This window comes from Drosophila obscura, unplaced genomic scaffold, assembly GCF_018151105.1.
Source record: "Drosophila obscura isolate BZ-5 IFL unplaced genomic scaffold, ASM1815110v1 contig_41, whole genome shotgun sequence".
Taxonomy (NCBI): domain Eukaryota; kingdom Metazoa; phylum Arthropoda; class Insecta; order Diptera; family Drosophilidae; genus Drosophila; species Drosophila obscura.
In genome coordinates this window covers 76775-100858 of record NW_024542830.1, presented here as the reverse complement: position 1 = coordinate 100858, position 24084 = coordinate 76775, and the positions used below count along the sequence as shown (strand labels likewise).

The following is a 24084-nucleotide window of genomic DNA, read 5'->3' as shown; positions in this document are numbered from 1 at the left end:
CGCATGACCTAGCGTGACCGCTTGCAGAATTCCAGCCCCAGCTGTTGTATCGATATTTTATCCCACCATTTTCGAATTTACTAACAGCGGTGGCCGGCAAAAATGCAGCGTCACATTAGTAGCCTACGGTAAAAATTTGCACAATCGAAGCTGGCTTTTCATATTCCATATACATATGAATATATATTTATTTATTTTTACATAAACAGTACGGCAGTTGAGTCGGGTTTATTCGTTTTGTGCACATCTTTTCTACACTTTCAAATTTGGAGTTTGGAATACCTGTCCGGTCCAAAAGCTAAGGAGTCCTGAGTATCCCCCAAAATGGCGAAAGGCGCAGCTTCTGTATGATGTCCTTAAGCGCATTGATCTCGGCCGCATGGGGATCCATATTAATCACCGGCTTGTTTTTGATCTGAAGCGCACGATCCGCATAGCGCAAGGTGCTCAGGGTCTCGGACACATTAAAGTCCGCGGGACTGACGCAGGCGATCATCAATGTGATGGAGTTGCCGCCCAGCGAGTCCTGCAGCAGGCGCGTCAGCTTTGACTGGCGGTACGGTATGTAAGCGCATTGATCTCGGCCGCATCAGGGATCCATATTAAACACCGGCTTGTTCTTTGATCTGAAGCGCACGATCCGCATAGCCCAAGGTGCGTCTGATCACGTTATAGTCCGCGGGACTGACGCAGGCGATCATCAATTCGGCCTCACCGAATTGGAGGTCACTTCCGCTCATTTAATGCGTGGCTCTGCCAGTCGGGCTGTAGCAGCCACTGCGATCAACGAGACCTCGTCCCGTTCTCATTCCATTTTCACGCTCGAGGTGGTCACCAGCTACTGAAGAGAGGTAAGTATGAACTGAAATGCACACATAATTTCATGTGAAAGTTTATTTTTGCATTCAATTCATCCATTGCTGATCTTCAGGAAGGTGGTGACCACCTCCAAGATCAATCTGGTGGATCTGGCTGGCTCTGAACGGCTGCTCCAAGACCCTGGCCATCGGCGACCGCTTCAAGGAGGGGGTCAACATCAATAAAGGCCTGCTGGCCCTCGGCAACGTGATCAACACATTGGGCTGTGGGTCCTGCGCTTCACATCAAAAAAAGCCGGTGTCATTTTGTGATCCATTTTACGGCCGAGACAAACTGCCGGTTACATACCGTACCGCCAGTCAAAGCTGACGCGCCTGCTGCAGGACTCGCTGGGCGGCAACTCCATCACATTGATGATCGCCTGCGTCAGTCCCGCGGACTTTAATGTGTCCGAGACCCTGAGCACCTTGCGCTATGCGGATCGTGCGCTTCAGATCAAAAACAAGCCGGTGATTAATATGGATCCCCATGCGGCCGAGATCAATGCGCTTAAGGACATCATACAGAAGCTGCGCCTTTCGCCATTTTTGGGGGGATACTAGGACTCCTTAGCTTTTGGACCGGACAGGTATTCCAAACTCCAAATTTGAAAGTGTAGAAAAGATGTGCACAAAACGAATAAACCCGACTCAACTGCCGTACTGTTTATGTAAAAATAAATAAATATATATTCATATGTATATGGAATATGAAAAGCCAGCTTCGATTGTGCAAATTTTTACCTTAGGCTACTAATGTGACGCAGCATTTTTGCCGGCCACCGCTGTTAGTAAATTCGAAAATGGTGGGATAAAATATCGATACAACAGCTGGGGCTGGAATTCTGCAAGCGGTCACGCTAGGTCATGCGATCGATACTGGGAACACGGACACGTAGCAAACAACATATACCAATGGGCATGTGATAATTATCGATTATAATCGACAACCTCCAGTTCATGATGGGAGTCTCCTCGTTTCGCGGCGACAAGTTCTGGGAGCAGGATGGCATCATTGCCGCCTTTCGCAGCTTCGCCACCAAGCACAATGTCCACGTAACGCTAGTCATGCATCCGCGCAAGGAGCGCCAGGAGGATGACCTCACCACGAGCTCCGTCTTTGGCACGGCCAAAGCCACACAGGAGGCGGACAATGTGCTCATCATTCAAGACAAGCGAATGACATCGGTGCGGGGCAAAAAGTATTTGCAGATAGCCAAGAACCGCTACAGCGGAGATCTGGGCATTATGCCGCTTGAGTTTGACAAGGAGGCGCTCAGCTACTCTTCGCAGATCCAAAGTGCCAAGCGGCGACGGGAGAAGCCAACGACAGAGGCTTGATGTACTTATTTATGCATTTGTTGATACTATCTGATATACATAATTATTCTGTTGTCTATAACTAGGTTATGCTTAAGTATAAACTCCTCGGTGCCGTGTGGCCATGGACTGCAGCATCACGTTGAGCTCTGCTTGTAGTTCTTTGTGTTTAGAATCTTCTTGCCGCACATGGCGCATATGGCCTTTTTTTAGGCGCACGCCTGGCAGTAGTGGGTTCCCATCTGGTGGACCTTTTGTCGGCAAATGCGGAAATGACCAGCAGTCAGAGGACTGGAATCCAACGTATTGTTTGTTTTTTACCGGCAAGGTGCCAGGGTCGTGCCCATGGGATTGTATCGGTCCCGGGCAGAGGATAGGGCTTTGTTTTCATTTATCTTGCGTCCACCGGCTGGAGCGGTGCTAGTTTTCCAGGGATTTGGGGCCGACACTTTCGTTAACTTCGCTTCGCACTTTTCGCAAACCATTTTTGTATATCTTATCAATTTGTTTTGTTTTCACAAATCAATATGACCGCATTTGGTAAATTTAAATATCGCCATATCGAAATTATCAATTTGAGAATATCAATATATCGATATATTGGAAAAATATTTAACAGATTGTCTTCACAACTTTACCGCAAAGTTTGCACGATAAGGAGGGCTTGTCCATTTTTGTATACACGTTTTTTAACTTGTTCGAACGGAAGCTGTTGCGCGCAGTGTAAAGAACACTAGGTCGATATTTGCAAAAAATATCGACTCTTATATAGTCGGCGAAAAAGTATCATACCGATATAATCGTATCAAAAATAAAAATATCACCTATATCGATATATCGATATAATATCAACAATCCTAACTTATTGTTTGCCGAATTGCAACAAAAAAATGCGATGACGGAAAAAATCGACCAACTACGGTAAGCCAGTGGACTTTTAAATACACTATTGTATGTACACTAATGCGCTACTAGTGTAGACTATTGTTAAATGTTCAATTTACTACCTATTGCAGGGAACATTATAATATTATTATTATCATTATTATTATTTAAAATGTGTACATTAATGTATTGTAAAGTGAAGAAAACAAGAATTTGGGGCGAAAAACTGTCTAACATTCAATGCTTCGGATATTGTGCTCACGTTCCGCATGCCTAGTAAATTCTTTTAGGTAGAAAGGGAAACCGCCTGTGGATCATCCATCGGATCCCGACCCAACACGATGCACCATTTACGTTTATGATTTTACGTCATTAAAATCATAAACGTAAATAGCACATCGTGTTGTATTCCATTCCATACCTTCTGCAAAAAGGGAAACAATAGAGTGGAAATTGGTTTTATTTCAAAAGTGAACATTTGTCAGGTGCTGTGTCGTTTTCTTCGTTTTTCTAACCTGTCTAGCTTGGGGCTGAATTGATGTGCGGAAATGGCCCTGCCAAGTGGTGGTGGAACAGCGCGCAGCTTCTGTATGATGTCCTGAAGCGCATTGATCTCGGCCGCATGGGGATCCATATTAACCACCGGCTTGTTTTTGATCTGCAGCGCACGATCCGCATAGCGCGAGGTGCTCAAGGTCTCGGACACATTAAAGTCCGCGGGACTGACGCAGGCGATCATCAATGTGATGGAGTTGCCGCCCAGCGAGTCCTGCAGCAGGCGCGTCAGCTTTGACTGGCGGTACGGTATGTAACCGGCAGTTTGTCCGGCTGTAAAATGGACACAAAATGAGAAAGGATTTTGCTATGGATGTGCAGGAGGACCTACAGCCCAATGCGTTGATCACGTTGCCGAGGGCCAGCAGGCCTTTATTGATATTGACCCCCTCCTTGAAGCGGTCGCCGATGGCCAGTGTCTTGGAGCAGCGTTCAGAGCCAGCCAGATCCACCAGATTGATCTTGGAGGTGGTCACCACCTTCCTGAAGATCACAATGGATGAATTGAATGCAAAAATAAACTTTCACATAAATCTGTGTGTATTTCAGTTCATACTTACCTTCCCTCCAGCTTGCTGGAGACTACGGTGAGCGTGAAAATGGAATGAGAACGGGACGAGGTCTCGTTCATTGCAGTGGCTGCTACAGCCCGACTGGCAGAGCCACGCATTAAATGAGCGGAAGTGACCTCCAATTCGGTGAGGCCGAATTGATGATCGCCTGCGTCAGTCCCGCGGACTATAATGTGTCCGAGACCCTGAGCACCTTGCGCTATGCGGATCGTGCGCTTCAGATCAAAAACAAGCCGGTGGTTAATATGGATCCCTGATGCGGCCGAGATCAATGCGCTTACATACCGTACCGCCAGTCAAAGCTGACGCGCCTGCTGCAGGACTCGCTGGGCGGCAACTCCATCACATTGATGATCGCCTGCGTCAGTCCCGCGGACTTTAATGTGTCCGAGACCCTGAGCACCTTGCGCTATGCGGATCGTGCGCTTCAGATCAAAAACAAGCCGGTGATTAATATGGATCCCCATGCGGCCGAGATCAATGCGCTTAAGGACATCATACAGAAGCTGCGCCTTTCGCTATTTTTGGGGGGATACTAGGACTCCTTAGCTTTTGGACCGGACAGGTATTCCAAACTCCAAATTTGAAAGTGTAGAAAAGATGTGCACAAAACGAATAAACCCGACTCAACTGCCGTACTGTTTATGTAAAAATAAATAAATATATATTCATATGTATATGGAATATGAAAAGCCAGCTTCGATTGTGCAAATTTTTACCGTAGGCTACTAATGTGACGCTGCATTTTTGCCGGCCACCGCTGTTAGTAAATTCGAAAATGGTGGGATAAAATATCGATACAACAGCTGGGGCTGGAATTCTGCAAGCGGTCACGCTAGGTCATGCGATCGATACTGGGAACACGGACACGTAGCAAACAACATATACCAATGGGCATGTGATAATTATCGATTATAATCGACAACCTCCAGTTCATGATGGGAGTCTCCTCGTTTCGCGGCGACAAGTTCTGGGAGCAGGATGGCATCATTGCCGCCTTTCGCAGCTTCGCCACCAAGCACAATGTCCACGTAACGCTAGTCATGCATCCGCGCAAGGAGCGCCAGGAGGATGACCTCACCACGAGGTCGACTGCGACTGACATCGGTGCGGGGCAAAAAGTATTTGCAGATAGCCAAGAACCGCTACAGCGGAGATCTGGGCATTATGCCGCTTGAGTTTGACAAGGAGGCGCTCAGCTACTCTTCGCAGATCCAAAGTGCCAAGCGGCGACGGGAGAAGCCAACGACAGAGGCTTGATGTACTTATTTATGCATTTGTTGATACTATCTGATATACATAATTATTCTGTTGTCTATAACTAGGTTATGCTTAAGTATAAACTCCTCGGTGCCGTGTGGCCATGGACTGCAGCATCACGTTGAGCTCTGCTTGTAGTTCTTTGTGTTTAGAATCTTCTTGCCGCACATGGCGCATATGGCCTTTTTGTAGGCGCACGCCTGGCAGTAGTGGGTTCCCATCTGGTGGACCTTTTGTCGGCAAATGCGGAAATGACCAGCAGTCAGAGGACTGGAATCCAACGTATTGTTTGTTTTTTACCGGCAAGGTGCCAGGGTCGTGCCCATGGGATTGTATCGGTCCCGGGCAGAGGATAGGGCTTTGTTTTCATTTATCTTGCGTCCACCGGCTGGAGCGGTGCTAGTTTTCCAGGGATTTGGGGCCGACACTTTCGTTAACTTCGCTTCGCACTTTTCGCAAACCATTTTTGTATATCTTATCAATTTGTTTTGTTTTCACAAATCAATATGACCGCATTTGGTAAATTTAAATATCGCCATATCGAAATTATCAATTTGAGAATATCAATATATCGATATATTGGAAAAATATTTAACAGATTGTCTTCACAACTTTACCGCAAAGTTTGCACGATAAGGAGGGCTTGTCCATTTTTGTATACACGTTTTTTAACTTGTTCGAACGGAAGCTGTTGCGCGCAGTGTAAAGAACACTAGGTCGATATTTGCAAAAAATATCGACTCTTGATATAGTCGGCGAAAAAGTATCATACCGATATAATCGTATCAAAAATAAAAATATCACCTATATCGATATATCGATATAATATCAACAATCCTAACTTATTGTTTGCCGAATTGCAACAAAAAAATGCGATGTCGGAAAAAATCGACCAACTACGGTAAGCCAGTGGACTTTTAAATACACTATTGTTAAATGTTCAATTTACTACCTATTGCAGGGAACATTATAATATTATTATTATTATCATTATTATTATTTAAAATGTGTACATTAATGTATTGTAAAGTGAAGAAAACAAGAATTTGGGGCGAAAAACTGTCTAACATTCAATGCTTCGGATATTGTGCTCACGTTCTGCATGCCTAGTAAATTCTTTTAGGTAGAAAGGGAAACCGCCTGTGGATCATCCATCGGATCCCGACCCAACACGATGCGCCATTTACGTTTATGATTTTAATGACGTAAAATAGCACATCGTGTTGTATTCCATTCCATACCTTCTGCAAAAAGGGAAACAATAGAGTGGAAATTGGTTTTATTTCAAAAGTGAACATTTGTCAGGTGCTGTGTCGTTTTCTTCGTTTTTCTAACCTGTCTAGCTTGGGGCTGAATTGATGTGCGGAAATGGCCCTGCCAAGTGGTGGTGGAACAGCGCGCAGCTTCTGTATGATGTCCTGAAGCGCATTGATCTCGGCCGCATGGGGATCCATATTAACCACCGGCTTGTTTTTGATCTGCAGCGCACGATCCGCATAGCGCAAGGTGCTCAAGGTCTCGGACACATTAAAGTCCGCGGGACTGACGCAGGCGATCATCAATGTGATGGAGTTGCCGCCCAGCGAGTCCTGCAGCAGGCGCGTCAGCTTTGACTGGCGGTACGGTATGTAACCGGCAGTTTGTCCGGCTGTAAAATGGACACAAAATGAGAAAGGATTTTGCTATGGATGTGCAGGAGGACCTACAGCCCAATGCGTTGATCACGTTGCCGAGGGCCAGCAGGCCTTTATTGATGTTGACCCCCTCCTTGAAGCGGTCGCCGATGGCCAGTGTCTTGGAGCAGCGTTCAGAGCCAGCCAGATCCACCAGATTGATCTTGGAGGTGGTCACCACCTTCCTGAAGATCACAATGGATGAATTGAATGCAAAAATAAACTTTCACATAAATCTGTGTGTATTTCAGTTCATACTTACCTTCCCTCCAGCTTGCTGGAGACTACGGTGAGCGTGAAAATGGCATGAGAACGGGACGAGGTCTCGTTCATTGCAGTGGCTGCTACAGCCCGACCGGCAGAGCCACGCATTAAATGAGCGGAAGTGACCTCCAATTCGGTGAGGCCGAATTGATGATCGCCTGCGTCAGTCCCGCGGACTATAATGTGTCCGAGACCCTGAGCACCTTGCGCTATGCGGATCGTGCGCTTCAGATCAAAAACAAGCCGGTGGTTTATTATTATTATTATTAACGTCAGATCATGCAAAAGGGGGAGGGTCCTAATGGAAGCCATCCATTCAAACAGCAGACTAAACGTACTGGCCACAGGGGGAGCTACACACTTCCCCTTTGACCCCAGAAAAAGGCCCTCCGCCATAGACTTTGCAGTTTATGCAGGCGTTAGCTGTGAGAGACTGCATACTCATTCAACGATTGACCTGAAATCAGACCATCTACCGATCTTTGTTAGACTGGCCATCAGTGGCACGACGGCAACGCTTGAAACTAATCGCAGGCTGCTACCCAACAAGGCTAATATCAGAAAGTTTCAGGAGTACTTACTGCAACGTATAAATTTAAATATCCAAATCAGATCAGGAGAAGACATAGAGGATGCGATCGACATCTTCTATCAAAACATATATAATGCAGCGGCGACTGCTACTACGATAACAACTTCGCGGTTTGCGCCAGGCACAGGAAGACTTCCAATCGATAGGAAAACTCAAAGACTCCTAAGAATAAAATGGAAGCTCAAGCGTGAGCACATGGGGATCCCTACACCAGAGTCGCGAAGGTTATGTAATGCAGCAAACTCGAAGCTTAAAAAGGCAATTCGTGAAATGAAAAATAGTCAAATGAATAAACTTTTTAAAGAAGTAGACGCTAATGATCGGTATAGGATGGACAAACTGTGGCGGTTAACAAACAAGTTCAAGAGACAGCCAGAACCAAACTGGCCTCTAAAAATGCCTAGCTGTAGTGGTGGTAGCTATAGGTGGACAAGAACTAGCGAGGAAAAAGCTGAGGCATTTGTTTCGCATTTGGAAGAAAGATTTGCACCAAAATTGGCCAACACTGAGGAATTTAGGAACGGGGTAGAAGAGGAGCGTAAAGAACTAGAACAGCTAAAGCGCTTAACAGCAACACCGGAGTGGCTCCAAAGACAGCAATTTGGGGAAACTAGCGACGGAAATAAACCTCCTTTCAGGCCTATCTCACCAAATGAAGTCATGCTGGAAATAAGATCTCTGAAAAACAAAAAAGCCCCTGGGATGGATCGGGTTAATAACAAAGTTATAAAAGCCTTGCCACATAAAGCAATTATTTACCTGACATACATTTATAACTCAATACTCAGACACGGCCATTATCCCAAGCAATGGAAATGTGCTGCAATTACAATGATAAAGAAACCAGGCAAAAGCGCAAATGATGTTGGCTCATACCGACCAATTAGCCTCTTGGCTGGCTTCTCAAAGCTATTTGAAACGCTACTCATGAAACGGATGTTTGAATGCAGGGAATTTGAAAACGCCATTCCATCACACCAGTTTGGGTTTAGGAGACATCATAGCACTGAGCAGCAGCTGGCACGCGTCACGCAATACATTCTGGACTCCTATGAAAAACGATTATTCTGTTCTGCTGTTTTCATAGACGTAAGTGAAGCCTTCGACAGAGTCTGGCACAGTGGCCTTCTGCTCAAGCTAGCCAAGCTGCTGCCTTTTGCGTACTATCAGGTTTTGGAAAGCTATCTCACTGATAGATCATTTGTTGTAAATGGCCAAAACGGAGTACGGTCTAGATCCGGAAGAATCTGCGCTGGAGTTCCACAGGGGAGTGTCCTTGGCCCCGTGCTATACACTGTCTTTACGTCAGACATGCCACTGCCGCACCTAGCAGGACAAAATGATGGAAGAGAGTCAGATTTCTTTAAGGACATGCTGTTATCAACATACGCTGACGATACCATCATCCTGTGTGCCAGAAGCTTGGCCAATACAGCAGTCCGTACGAACGAGATCTATCTCAAAAGTTTCACCTCCTGGGCCTCTAAATGGGGCATCAACCTAAATAAAGACAAAACGATACATGTATTATACACAAGGAAATCAATGGGAAACGGAATTAGCGAACTGTCACCAAAAATGTATGATACTCATATCGTTAATAAGCGTAGTCACCGCTACTTAGGCCTGATAATGGACAGGAAGCTGGTCCTGCATGCACATGTATCCTGCCTGGTGAATAGAGTGAGGACAGCAGCCATAAAGTTGAATTGGATCATAGGCAGTCAGAGCCGGCTGTCAAAAGAATGCAAAATGGTTGTGTATAAGCAAATAATCGCCCCGATATGGCAATATGCCTTACCTGTTTGGGGAGCTTTGGTATGTGACTCTCAATTCCGCAGGATAGAAGGCACGCAAAACCGACTCGTGAGAAAGATTGCAATGGCCAGCAGATACATCAGAAGCCAGGACATCCGAGAGGCACACAACATCGACTCAGCGGAGGACATCTTTAACACGTCTAGCAGCAGGATGGCAACATCACTTTTTACTCATCCAAATCTGGAAGCAAGGAAGCTCATTATGTATCCATTCATCCCTCAGAGACTGGACCGGCCGAGATACAAAAAGCAGCTGGTAACTCACGTTCGTCCGCTCCAACAGCAGCTCTTGCAGATAGCAGCAGCCCAACAGCAGCAACCGCTGCCAACTTTAATTCACTGCGAGCAGATTGCATTTGAGCAGCAGCGTCTACTAAATGAAGCCCGAGCCAAGGAGGCAGTTATCCAGCGAAAACGCCTTGAACAAGAGCGTCGCATAGCTCTCGGAATCCCACAGGAGAGACCTTCCATATGCTGGGTGAATCACGTTGCTCGGATGCTGAGAACTGGGGAAAGAACTCGGTTACAAATGGCAGAAACAATCCGTTTTGAGCCTGAATACATACAGAGGCTCATAATGACTCCGCTCGAGCCACATGAGCTCCCTCCGCCTACTCCTGAGCAGCTGCTAGAGGAGGGAATGAACACTCTGCAACAGCGACTGGAAAGGGAATTGGATGACGCGATGGACGCCGCATTTACTGCTGAAGAGAACCGAGCCCGCACTGATCAACAAGAAGAGGCTCCAGCTGGAAGTTTGGCGATCGTGCAGTCGGAGGCCAGGATCTGCAGAGTTTCTAAAAAGAGACGGAGAAAAATTAATAATGCTGATCAGGGTGGCAAAAACTCTGTTTTCCTTTATTCCACAGCTTCTGGTGCCATCCTGGAGCGTACAGAACGAGGTCGACCCACTCAAGTTCACTCGGCAGCTGGCCAAATTCAGGCAAATCATCTGGCTTGGGGCATGGAGCGGCCACATACAGCCGCCTCTACACGGACTGGACCAGAGCCATTGTCCAATGGCACGAGAGGGCCACTACAACGCTTACAGTGGCCGGCTGTGGGCCTGCTGGTCACTGGCCTTTTGTTGATTCCAGGACGGCTGCAGCAGCCAGGCGACAGCACGAGGCAGCTGCCACGGACACCTCCATACGAGCTTGGGATCCAAGGGCGCAGAGCTGGGCATCTGTGGTGGAGGGCAGCACACCGGAAAACACGCCCCCTAATAACAGAAAGCCTAAAGTTTGATTCAGCAGATAAATGATGTTTTTTAATACTTACAATCACAATTTGTACAGCCGTTTTAAAATGTAAACAACAATTTGTAGCTTTATGTTAGCATCTTCTTCTTCTTTGTACACATGTGCCTGAAAATACTAGTCCCCGTTAAAAAAATACTGAATAAGCTTTATCGATAAATTTGTTTAAAAAAAAAATACTAAAATATCACAGTCTAGACTAGAAACTATGTTCCTGCCTGTAAAAAATCACGGCTTATTTTAAGAATATTTGTACATGCGACCGATTGTTTGCGAAAACAAATAAATGAAGCTGACGACCACCTATGGTGGCCAAACAGTCTTATTGTGATCGCGCCGACGACACACTCATCTAAAAAAAAAAAAAAAAAATCTAAAAAAAAAAAAAACAAAAAACAAAAAATTTAAATCGGCCTAAATGTTAATTGTTAACAAATCTTGATAATTTTAAAGTTGTTCGTACGTGAGCGTTTTTATTTTTTCTGTCTAATTTTACCGTGGTAAAATTTTTTATGTAAAACCCGACGCGCATGTATTAGTAATGCGAGTGTCTGTTATGTGTATAAACTATATATATACATAAGCATGCAACTGTGTTCGCTGAATAACTTAAATAACTTACAAGACTTTCCGCGCCAAATCACACACCAATACAAAGAAAACCCCGCGCTTTTACCGTGGTGAAATTTTTTCCTATGTAAAACCTGATGCGCATGTATTAGTAACGCGAGAGTCTGTTCCGTGTAAAAAAGCATATACACATAAACAGTCATCTGTGTGCAATTAATAGCTGTAATAACTACAAGACTTTTCGCGCCAAATTACACACACATAAATATGAAACCCCGCGCTAAAACTAATACCAATAAAGCAGCTAAACCAAGTGAGAGTGAGATGGAGAGGCGCCCAATCTCAGTGGAATTATTCCCCCCTCTGTCGCCACCACTTCCCCTGCACACACTGGCAGCTGAGCCAGATGCAGGTGGGAACACTAACACAAATGCAACTGGTATGCTCTTAGAAAATGAGGTATACGGGGCTAATGTGGAATGGAATGATACACAGGGCAACAACGATGCACACAGCATCTGCAATTCTGATACTATGACTTATGGCACACACACGGACGCCTCCCCTATGGTATCATATATATCTTCCGTAAGCAGCAGCAACGCTGATGATGAAGAAACCGGCGTGGACAACAACAAGCCCTCCAGCCAAGTTACAACGGGCACAAATACCAGCGCAAGCCTCTTGACAATCGTGCCGCAGTCCAGGCCAGGAGTCGCTTCTACTCCCAAGCAAAATACCAAAAGTAGGATATCAAAGCCAGGTACCTACCGAGTAGGAGATGCCTGGCTGAAAGCAACTCCAATCTCAAAACCAGGGCCCTTATGCAGTAAAAGGAAGAATGTACTAGGTCTGAGTCTGTCTCGTCCCAAACGAATTCAACCTCCCGCTGCTGCCTTGATGACGGAGGCCGTTAAAGCAAATATTGGGCCGATAACTACAGCCAAAGCGGGAACAAATGTTCCGAAAACTATGACGACAGCAGCAGACGCTGCTAAACCAACTAGCCATCCCTCAGAAGATATGGAAATGGATCCACCAGCACTGGATGACGTTGTGGACTTGACAATGGAGCCAGGTTTGGGTCAGCAGCTTCAACAAAAGCAGCAGCCTCCGCAAACCCCCACCGGGTTGGGGGCCCGGGTTTCCCGGGGGAAGAGGGGGGGGGGGGGGAGGGGGGGGCGGGAAAAAAAAAAAAAAATTGGGTTTTTTGGGGGGGGGGGGGGGGGGGGGGAAAAGGGGAAAAAGGGGGAGGGGGGGGGGGGGGGGGGGGGGTGGGGGGGGGGGGGGGAGGAGGAGGGGGGGGAAAAAAAAAAAAAAAAAAAGGGGCCGGGGGGGGGGCCCAAAAAGGCCTATAGGGGGTGGTGGAAAAGTCGCCGGCGGGGGGGGGGGGGAAAAAAGTGGGGGGGGGGGGGGGGGGCCGCCCCGAAGCCCGGAGGGGGGGTGGGGGGGGGGGGCGTTGGGGGGGGGGGGGGGGAGGGAGGGGGGGGTAGAAAAAAAAAAAAAAAAGGTCGCGGGGGGCCAAAAACACGCTTTGGTCGTGAAAAGTGCCGGGCTGAGTGAAGGCCGAACGGCATGACTTTCCAATGGAACAGTCCTCTGCCCGGGACGGTGAACGCTGTTGCCTCTCTGCTATCCTTGACCACTGGGATTTGCCAATACCCATTCTTGAGATCCAGTGTTGATATGTAGTGGCTCGAGTCTCTCGAGAATGTGATTGATCCGGGGGAGCGGATAGGCGTCGGGCACAGATCGCGCATTCAGTTGCCGATAATCCACGCACATCCGCATCTCTCCGGTCTTCTTCCCCACTAACACAATCGGTGCGCTGTGTGGGCTCTTGGATGGCTCGATTCGTCCGTCTTGTAACAGCTCGGTTACCTGTGCATCGATGATTCTTTGCATGGCAGGGTTTTTCGGGAAGTAACGCTGCTTCATAGGTTTGTCATCCCTCAGGGTGATGGTGTGCTCTGCGATGTGGGAGGTTCCGGTTAGTCCCTCAAATTTGGCCAATTCTTCCTCCAGAAATTTGGCTGCCCAGCGCGTAGGAGGTGGTTCCGGGTCTTGGGCTGGGTGCCAAGGAGAGAGGTCCTCCAATTCCATGGCGGTGGCGGCCGCTAATACCGCTCTGTCGTAGTCCTTGTCAGCTGTACGAAACGGGTTCCGTTCTCGAGCTGTTATAGAGTCGGCCCGTGGTTCCAGCTGGTAGTCTGTCGTCCTTGTCTGGCTGGGGTCGTCCCGTGGTGTCGGGGTGCTGTATTCACTTCTTGGGTTGCTTGGTCTGATGGCCTCTCGCTTGTTAGTTGCAGCTTTCAGACATGGGGCCGCGTTCTTTCGTTGCAGGTGAGTTGTAGCTGTTGTTCCCGTCGTACTTGAAGGCGTGCTTCGGTTCGCCAGACTGGCCCTGGATTGATCCAGCGGAGCCACAGCCATCTGAGCCGAAGTCCCTTGGTCCTGGCGATGCTTTGAAGGCGACTCTCGGTTCATCTGGCTGGCCCTGGATTGATCCAGCGGAGCCACAGCCATCTGTGCCGAAGTCCCTTGGTCCTGGCGGTGCTTTGAAGGCGTGCTTCGGTTCGTCTGGCTGGCCCTGGATTGATCCAGCGGAGCCACAGCCATCTGAGCCGAAGTCCCTTGGTCCTGGCGGTGCTTTGAAGGCGTGCTTCGGTTCGTCTGACTGGCCCTGGATTGATCCAGCGGAGCCACAGCCATCTGAGCCGAAGTCCCTTGGTCCTGGCGATGCTTTGAAGGCGTGCTACGAATGAGGGAACTGGCCATGGTTGGATTCATCGGTGTCGCAGCTTTCCTTGTCGTAATCGGGCTTGGGTCCGGTTTGGGCGTCGAATCTGTTGTCCTGCTTTGGTCGTCGTGTCCTGCTTGGCTATGGCTGTTCATTTGGTTGGTGCCCAGTGTTGTGGGCAAGGGCGTTTGAGTGGGGGTCAGGCCGTCGTTCCTGACTATCGGGTCGGCAAACGTCACCGTTCTTGGACCCAGTGACGCCGTGATTTCTGGTGTGTTCTCAGGAGAGGGTTGGCGCCGCTTGAGTTGCAGATACGCTCGTCCAGCCCCAGAATGATGTCATCCAGTACCGTGGGTAAAACTAAGAGAGATACCTGTGTTTCCTGCTGGTCGAGGCGCACCGTCGCTGCTACTGCCTGTGTGATCTCCTTCTTTGAGTGGTCGGCTAGGCTGATCCTGGTTCTCACTGCTCGTTGGTTTTCTGCCGTTCCTATCTCGTCCGCTATCCGCCGGCTAATGAAAGACCGGGTGGCCCCTGTGTCAAGGGTGGCTGAGCAAGCCCTTCCATTGATGGTCACCAGAGCCACGATCCTCCCTCCTGCCATACTTAGTGGGTGGATGTCCCCGGATCTTGGGTGTGCGTCTCCGCCCGTGTCCCAGTGGGGCGGAGACCCGACTCGTTTCCCGACTCGAGCTTTCGGCAGCAATTGATAGTTCTGATTCCTCGGCGGCCGCACTCCCAACAGAATAGCTTCTGTTGATTGATGCAGTCGCTACGGAAATGTCCATCTTCTCCGCACTTCCGGCAGGCCCGTCGTACGTCGACCGGTTCATCCTCATCCGGCCGTTTCCCGAGATGGGCGGCCTCCGACCTTCTGGATGCCTCGTGGTTGGCACCCCGTTGGTTTGTGGCCCCTTGGCCTCCGTGTGAGGCCCGCTGTAGGTACGTCGGTGTAGATACGTTGGTGCGTGATGGGCCGCGGTCCCTGGCGGTCTCATATGCCGAGATGAGCTGAGTTAATTCCGTCAGCGAGCGGAAGTCTTGCCTGCGAGTATACATTTGATACTCTGGTCGAAGATTCTCGTAAATCCGGTCCAATTCCTGTTCTCGAGTGTACTGAGCCCGCTGCATCATCAGTCGTAGCTCGATCAGGTAGTCCCGGAAGGACTCCTTGGGCTTCTGTTCCCGGCTCCGGATGGTGTCCTCTAAGCGTTGGAAGTATCGGGGCGGCAAGAAAAACTCCAAGAATTCCTTCCGGAAATCTGTCCAGTTCTGACCTTGCATCTGAAAGGTTCGAAACCACCCCTCGGCCTTACCTGTCAAGAGACCGGATACGGCTCGTGGCAGTTGCTCCGGGCTTCATCCGTACGACTCGACTCGACTCGATTTCCTCCGCGTGGCCGCCGCGTGAAATAAACCCGGCGATCCGGCTTCGGAGCTCATCCACCGTTCCGGCAGTCTCGAGTCCAAACTCTTGGGCCAATCCTTGTAGCTCGTCCTTCCGACGGTAGGATATCCAGCGTGAGCCCATGTTTCCCCTTTGAGGTCGTGGCGTGCAGGGCTAGGTGGCTTGGTGCGGGGGAATAAGTACTCCTTCTGGACACGGGTGCACGGCACAGTGTTAGGAATCGGTGGTCCTTGGCAAGGGCTATGGGCACAGCACTAGGGATCGGTGTACTTTGGCACGAGACGCGGCGCGTTATAAAACGGTTGGTACAAGGCGGGTGATCCTGCGGAAGGATGCTTGGTTTGGCACTAAGGACTTTTGATCCTTTGTCAGGATTCGCGGCGCGAATAGGTGATTGATCCTGCGGAAGGATTTATGATCAGGGCTTTTGTTAGTTAGAGTGTCTTTTTCGTTGGAAGCTAGAGCTTTTATTTTGTTCACTGTTCACGTCGAGGGCTAGAACTCCACTCCCTTCCTGGGCTTGGGCGCTGCCTTATATTGTTCTTGCGTAGTTACCGTCGCCGTGTAGTTTTGTCGCTGCTGCCCTTCTGGGCGTCGAAGCGCTGTTGCCGATTTTCACGTAGCGGGATCCGCGCGTGGCGATGCTGCGACCGCGTGGTTGCGTTGTTGCCGAACTTCTCGGCGTCACCTGCTGTCTCTGTCTCACACGTGCGCAAATGTGTTTTCGGGCGCCGCTGCTGCTACGGCCGACCGCGAAACGTGGTCGCGCTGTTGCCGCACTTCTCGGCGTCACTTGCTGTCTCTTTCCCACACGTGCGCCAATGTGTTTTCGGGCGTCGCTGCCGCTACGGCCGACCGCGAAACGTGGTCGCGCGGTTGCCGATTTTCACGTCGCGTGATCTGCGCGTGGCGATGCTGCGACCGCGTGGCTGCGCTGTTGCCAAACTTCTCTTGGCGCGTGGCTGCGAGGAGCTAAGAAAAACCAGCCTCAGCTGTACATGGGTTGGAGGGTCGCAAATTTCTTCTCTAAAAGTCCCTGCTCGGGCGCCATCTGTAAGGATGTTTTCTCAGGCCGGGGTACAGCCTCTCAGTCTGCCCAGGGCCCGATCCTAATACAGCCTATTTGTATTTTTGGGACCTAGAGATTGGAATGCGTGGCGAGGGAAAAGTGCGGCGCTCCGCGCGTGGGATCGGACCGGGGCCCTTACAGCCAGGCACGGGAAGGAAATGCTCGGGGGGAATGGGGAATCCAGCTTCGGGGTGCCGTGCGTGCCGTGCGGGCCCGCGTACACACCTTTCAACTGGTCCTCCGGGGGAAAAAGGCGAGGTTTTCTACGGGGAAGGTGCTACGGGAAGGGGGAGGGGCGGACCACAGTCACCGTGCGTTGACCGCGTAACGATGCTATGGCCCGTCTCCCCAGGGATAGTGGTGTAGAGGTGGAAGGGTACAGTTTGGTGGCAGCCGATACAATAACCAAGAGCGTTTTTTCTATATTCTTTATTATATCTGGTGGTTGGGTCCCTACCTATCGCACCGTCTCTTTCTTTCCCCTATCCACCCACGTAAGTGAACCGGCTTACCCGTCCTCTTCCGCCTGGTTTGGTGTTTGGTGTTCGGTGGCCTCCGTGTGGGGTAAATCTTCCGCGGGCAGGCTTCCGTCGGGGTCGTCAGTTGGGTTCCGGGCTGTGGTCGGGATTCTTAGTCGTGGGGGGCGGGGGTCACGGCGCTCGCACTCGCGCTGGACTCTGCTCTAAAACTGGACCGTTTCCTTCTAGCACCATTTTTCGACTCCCGGCCCGCATCTTTTTTGACGCGTGCCAAGCCGCTTGATCTGGCCTCTGCCGGTAATTCTGCCCGGCCCTCGGCTACTTTGTAGCTTAGCTGCCGAACGCTGAGCCGATCGTCGATTCTCTCTGGCGTTGCGGCGCTGCTCCTCTCTCGGCTGCTGTGGGCTGGCTTGGGGTGGTTTTCGGCTTTGTGCTAGCATTGCGTCGTTAGCTCTGCTGCTCATTTTTCTGACGCGTGCCAGTTATGCTTGGGAAGGGCTCTCTTCTCCCGACGGTCAGCTATGTTCTCTTTGCTTGGGCCCGCCTATCGCTCTCTTAAGCGTATGCTCCCTTTTCGTTCGCTCGGTTTTTCTCTTTTGTGTTCTTTGTTCTTGCTGCTGGTTCCTGGCTCTGGGTGCTGGTTCTTGGTGCTGGTTCCTGGTTCTGGGTGCTGGTTCTTGGTGCTGGTTCCTGGTTCCTAGTGATGGTACCTGACTGCTCCCAGTGACCATCGTTCCCACTAATCAATGCTTAGTTTAACTTCTTATTATATATATTTTCGTTAACTGCTTACGTCTAATATGAGTAATAATATGGAGTAGTATGAGTAATAATGATAATGAGTAGTAATGAAAAATGAATAATAGTAATAGAAAAACGAGAAGGAACGTGTGAGTCACTTCTGGGGACGCGACTCTACTTATACCCGTACTCAGTCAGTATATACATTTTTGAGCTTATGATTTTTTAGAATTTTAGAAAAAAAAAAAATTTTACATTTTACATTTTTTTGCTACATCTGCTATCTACATCTACATATACAATGTATATTCTACATCTAACATGTAGAATGTACAATGTACATGTACATGTTCCATTTAGATTCTACATCTCCTCCGATAGGGGTTGCTCGCGCACTGAACGCGGCAGAGTGTGCGAGCGAGAAGGAAAATGAATTGTGTTGTCTTGGCGGGAGGGGGAGGGGAAGCAACTGAAAATTAATTTCTTCATTCTGGCTATAATTATGATCCGATCTGATTCAGATTCGGCAATCTGGTAGATATGGCCATTCTCTACGATACTGCGTTTTTAGTTTTATCGTATCTTTAAAAATGTGCCTGCCACAGATTTTCGTCCTTTGTGGGAGGGGAAGGGGGCGGGGCGAAATTTTGAAATACACTTGTAGCAGTGTGATATCACATGAGTCTGGAAACCAAATTTGGTTGCCCTAGCTCTTATAGTCTCTGAGATCTAGGCGCTCAACAAGACGGACAGACAGACAGACGGACAGACGGACAGACGGTCAGACGGACAGACGGACAGACAGACATGGCTCTATCGACTCGGCTATTGATGCTGATCAGGAATATATATAATTTATGGGGTCGGAAAATTTTCCTTCTCTGCGTTACACACATCCACTTTTACCACAAATCTAATATACCCCTTAACTCTTTTTTGAGTACGGGTATAATAAGAAATAATTAAATCCAAATACTGGCAGTCCTGTTTGCCGGCCGCCTCGATGGGCCCGTGTGGGTTTTACCACTCTTGTGGTAGGACGGTGTCCACTGCCCTGTTGTTGTGCAGGAGCCTGCTCCTTCACAATAAGCAAAAATAATCGATATAGTCAATGCTTGTCTGCTTTGGGAGACTTTAGAAAGTTGTTCTAAAAATGTCTGAAATAAGCAAATATGAGCTAAATAAGCAACTATTTTCTGATTTGGGCTACTTTTAAAAGTTGTAAAAATTTGGTTATTAAGGCAAAAATATGAATTTTTTGTCTGATTGGGTGACTTTGAAACTTGTTTGTAAAAATGTTTTTTATAAAGACTGATATTATAAAAATTCGAACAATATAAGCAAAAATAATCGAAATAAGCAATTTTTTTCTGTTTTAGGTGACTTTAGAAAGTTGTTCTAAAAATGTCTGAAATAAAGACTGATATTATTGAAATTCGAACAATATAAGCAAATATGAGCTAAATAAGCAACTATTTTCTGATTTGGGCGACTTTTAAAAGTTGTAAAAATTTGGTTACTAAGACAAAAATATGCATTTTTTGTCTGATTGGGTGACTGAAACTTTTTTGTAAAAATGTCTGAAATAAAGACTGATAGTATTGAAATTCGAACAATATAAGCAAAAATAATGGAAATAAGCAATTTTTTTCTGTTTTAGGTGACTTTAGAAAGTTGTTGTAAATATGTCTGAAATAAAGACTGATAGTATTGAAATTCGAACAATATAAGCAAATATGAGCTAAATATGCAACTATTTTCTGATTTGGGCGACTTTTAAAAGTTGTAAAAATTTGTTTATTAAGACAAAAATATGCATTTTTTATTCGGATTGGGTGACTTTGAAACTTGCTTGTAAAAATGTTTTTTATAAAGACTGATATTATTAAAATTCGAACAATATAAGCAAAAATAATCGATATAGGCAATGCTTGTCTGCTTTGGGAGACTTTAGAAAGTTGTTCTAAAAATGTCTGAAATAATGACTGATAGTATTGAAATTCGAACAATATAAGCAAATATGAGCTAAATAAGCAACTATTTTCTGATTTGGGCGACTTTTAAAAGTTGTAAAAGTTTGGTTAAGACAAATATATGAATTTTTTGTCTGATTGGGTGACTGAAACTTGTTTGTAAAAATGTAGTTTATAAAGACTGATATTATTGAAATTCGAACAAGATAAGCAAATATAAGCTAAATAAGCAACTATTTTCTGATTTGAGCTACTTTTAAAAGTTGTAAAAATTTGGTTATTAAGGCAAAAATGTGCATTTTTTGTCTGATTGGGTGACTTTGAAACTTGTTTGTAAAAATGTTTTTTATAAAGACTGATATTATTAAAATTTGAACAATATAAGCAAAAATAATCGAAATAAGCAATTTTTGTCTGTTTTAGGTGACTTTAGAAAGTTGTTCTAAAAATGTCTGAAATAAAGACTGATATTATTGAAATTCGAACAATATAAGCAAATATGAGCTAAATAAGCAACTATGTTCTGATTTGGGCGACTTTTAAAAGTTGTAAAAATTTGGTTACTAAGACAAAAATATGCATTTTTTGTCTGATTGGGTGACTGAAACTTTTTTGTAAAAATGTCTGAAATAAAGACTGATAGTATTGAAATTCGAACAATATAAGCAAATATGAGCTAAATAATCAACTATTTTATGATTTGGGCGACTTTTAAAAGTTGTAAAAATTTGGTTACTAAGACAAAAATATGCATTTTTTGTCTGATTGGGTGACTGAAACTTTTTTGTAAAAATGTCTGAAATAAAGACTGATAGTATTGAAATTCGAACAATATAAGCAAATATGAGCTAAATAATCAAATATTTTATGATTTGGGCGACTTTTAAAAGTTGTAAAAATTTGGTTAAGACAAAAATATGAATTTTTTGTCTGATTGTGTGACTGAAACTTTTTGTAAAAATGTAGTTTATAAAGACTGATATTATTGAAATTCGAACAATATAAGCAAATATGAGCTAAATAAGCAACTATTTTATGATTTGGGCTACTTTTAAAAGTTGTAAAAATTTGGTTATTAAGGCAAAAATATGAATTTTTTGTCTGATTGGGTTACTTTGAAACTTGTTTGTAAAAATGTTTTTTATAAAGACTGATATTATTAAAATTCGAACAATATAAGCAAAAATAATGGAAATAAGCAATTTTTTTCTGTTTTAGGTGACTTTAGAAAGTTGTTGTAAATATGTCTGAAATAAAGACTGATAGTATTGAAATTCGAACAATATAAGCAAATATGAGCTAAATATGCAACTATTTTCTGATTTGGGCGACTTTTAAAAGTTGTAAAAATTTGGTTATTAAGGCAAAAATATGCATTTTTTATTCGGATTGGGTGACTTTGAAACTTGTTTGTAAAAATGTTTTTTATAAACACTGATATTATGAAAATTCCAACAATATAAGCAAAAATAATCGAAATAAACAATTTTTTTCTGTTTTAGGTGACTTTAGAAAGTTGTTCTAAAAATGTCTGAAATAAAGACTGATAGTATTGAAATTCGAACAATATAAGCAAATATGAGCTAAATAAGCAACTATGTTCTGATTTGGGCGACTTTTAAAAGTTGTAAAAATTTGGTTAAGACAAATATATGAATTTTTTGTCTGATTGGGTGACTGAAACTTGTTTGTAAAAATGTAGTTTATAAAGACTGATATTATTGAAATTCGAACAAGATAAGCAAATATAAGCTAAATAAGCCACTATTTTCTGATTTGAGCTACTTTTAAAAGTTGTAAAAATTTGGTTATTAAGGCAAAAATATGCATTTTTTGTCTGATTGGGTGACTGAAACTTTTTTGTAAAAATGTCTGAAATAAAGACTGATAGTATTGAAATTCGAACAATATAAGCAAATATGAGCTAAATAATCAACTATTTTATGATTTTGGCGACTTTTAAAAGTTGTAAAAATTTGGTTACTAAGACAAAAATATGAATTTTTTGTCTGATTGGGTGACTGAAACTTTTTTGTAAAAATGTCTGAAATAAAGACTGATAGTATTGAAATTCGAACAATATAAGCAAAAATAATGGAAATAAGCAATTTTTTTCTGTTTTAGGTGACTTTAGAAAGTTGTTGTAAATATGTCTGAAATAAAGACTGATAGTATTGAAATTCGAACAATATAAGCAAATATGAGCTAAATATGCAACTATTTTCTGATTTGGGCGACTTTTAAAAGTTGTACAAATTTGGTTATTAAGGCAAAAATATGCATTTTTTATTCGGATTGGGTGACTTTGAAAGTTGTTTGTAAAAATGTCTTTTATAAAGACTGATATTATTAAAATTCGAACAATATAAGCAAAAATAATCGATATAGGCAATGCTTGTCTGCTTTGGGAGACTTTAGAAAGTTGTTCTAAAAATGTCTGAAATAAAGACTGATAGTATTGAAATTCGAACAATATAAGCAAATATGAGCTAAATAAGCAACTATTTTCTGATTTGGGCGACTTTTAAAAGTTGTAAAAATTTGGTTAAGACAAATATATGAATTTTTTGTCTGATTGGGTGACTGAAACTTGTTTGTAAAAATGTAGTTTATAAAGACTGATATTGAAATTCGAACAAGATAAGCAAATATAAGCTAAATAAGCTAAATAAGATTTGAGCTACTTTTAAAAGTTGTAAAAATTTGGTTATTAAGGCAAAAATATGCATTTTTTGTCTGATTGGGTGACTGAAACTTTTTTGTAAAAATGTCTGAAATAAAGACTGATAGTATTGAAATTCGAACAATATAAGCAAATATGAGCTAAATAATCAACTATTTTATGATTTTGGAGACTTTTAAAAGTTGTAAAAATTTGGTTACTAAGACAAAAATATGAATTTTTTGTCTGATTGGGTGACTGAAACTTTTTTGTAAAAATGTCTGAAATAAAGACTGATAGTATTGAAATTCGAACAATATAAGCAAAAATAATGGAAATAAGCAATTTTTTTCTGTTTTAGGTGACTTTAGAAAGTTGTTGTAAATATGTCTGAAATAAAGACTGATAGTATTGAAATTCGAACAATATAAGCAAATATGAGCTAAATATGCAACTATTTTCTGATTTGGGCGACTTTTAAAAGTTGTAAAAATTTGGTTACTAAGACAAAAATATGAATTTTTTGTCTGATTGGGTGACTGAAACTTGTTTGTAAAAATGTTTTTTATAAAGACTGATATTATTAAAATTCGAACAATATAAGCAAAAATAATCGAAATAAGCAATTTTTTTCTGTTTTAGGTGACTTTAGAAAGTTGTTGTAAATATGTCTGAAATAAAGACTGATAGTATTGAAATTCGAACAATATAAGCAAATATGAGCTAAATATCCAACTATTTTCTGATTTGGGCGACTTTTAAAAGTTGTAAAAATTTGGTTATTAAGCCAAAAAAACGCTTTTTTATTCGGATTGGGTGACTTTGAAACTTGTTTGTAAAAATGTTTTTTATAAACACTGATATTATTAAAATTCCAACAATATAAGCAAAAATAATCGAAATAAGCAATTTTTTCTGTTTTAGGTGACTTTAGAAAGTTGTTCTAAAAATGTCTGAAATAAAGACTGATTGTATTGAAATTCGAACAATATAAGCAAATATGAGCTAAATAAGCAACTATTTTCTGATTTGGGCGACTTTTAAAAGTTGTAAAAATTTGGTTACTAAGACAAAAATATGCATTTTTTGTCTGATTGGGTGACTGAAACTTTTTTGTAAAAATGTCTGAAATAAAGACTGATAGTATTGAAATTCAAACAATATAAGCAAATATGAGCTTAATAATCAACTATTTTATGATTTGGGCGACTTTTAAAAGTTGTAAAATTTTGGTTAAGACAAAAATATGAATTTTTTGTCTGATTGGGTGACTGAAACTTTTTTGTAAAAATGTAGTTTATAAAGACTGATATTATTGAAATTCGAACAATATAAGCAAATATGAGCTAAATAAGCAACTATTTTATGATTTGGGCTACTTTTAA

General features: G+C 44.2%; 3 protein-coding genes and 2 pseudogenes across 3 annotated transcripts in view; 1 reads left to right on the top strand and 4 right to left on the bottom strand.

The window, feature by feature from the left end:
- Positions 1–782, top strand: part of LOC121404823 (kinesin-like protein KIF21A) — a 37546-nt gene extending 36764 nt beyond the window's left edge. Inside the window, exon 14 of the mRNA XM_041595191.1 lies at positions 699–782. Coding sequence (XP_041451125.1) covers positions 699–744 — 46 coding nt within the window. The 3' untranslated portion in view covers positions 745–782. The remainder of the gene's footprint in view (positions 1–698) is intronic.
- Positions 783–2236: 1454 nt separating this feature from the next.
- LOC121404819 lies at positions 2237–2747 on the bottom strand (annotated as a pseudogene).
- A 950-nt stretch (positions 2748–3697) lies between these two features.
- Positions 3698–4248, bottom strand: LOC121404822 (chromosome-associated kinesin KIF4A-like). The gene is made up of 4 exons (XM_041595190.1): positions 4178–4248; positions 3949–4100; positions 3790–3890; positions 3698–3751 (listed from the first exon to the last, which is right to left on the bottom strand). The coding sequence occupies exons 1-4, from the start codon at positions 4246–4248 to the stop codon at positions 3698–3700; spliced, it is 378 nt and encodes a 125-aa protein (XP_041451124.1).
- Positions 4249–5489: 1241 nt separating this feature from the next.
- On the bottom strand, positions 5490–5995 carry LOC121404811 (annotated as a pseudogene).
- Positions 5566–5913, bottom strand: LOC121404821 (cysteine-rich PDZ-binding protein-like). The gene is made up of 2 exons (XM_041595189.1): positions 5750–5913; positions 5566–5719 (listed from the first exon to the last, which is right to left on the bottom strand). Exons 1-2 carry the CDS (start codon positions 5911–5913, stop codon positions 5566–5568), a joined length of 318 nt encoding a protein of 105 aa, XP_041451123.1.
- Positions 5996–24084: the final 18089 nt, after the last annotated feature.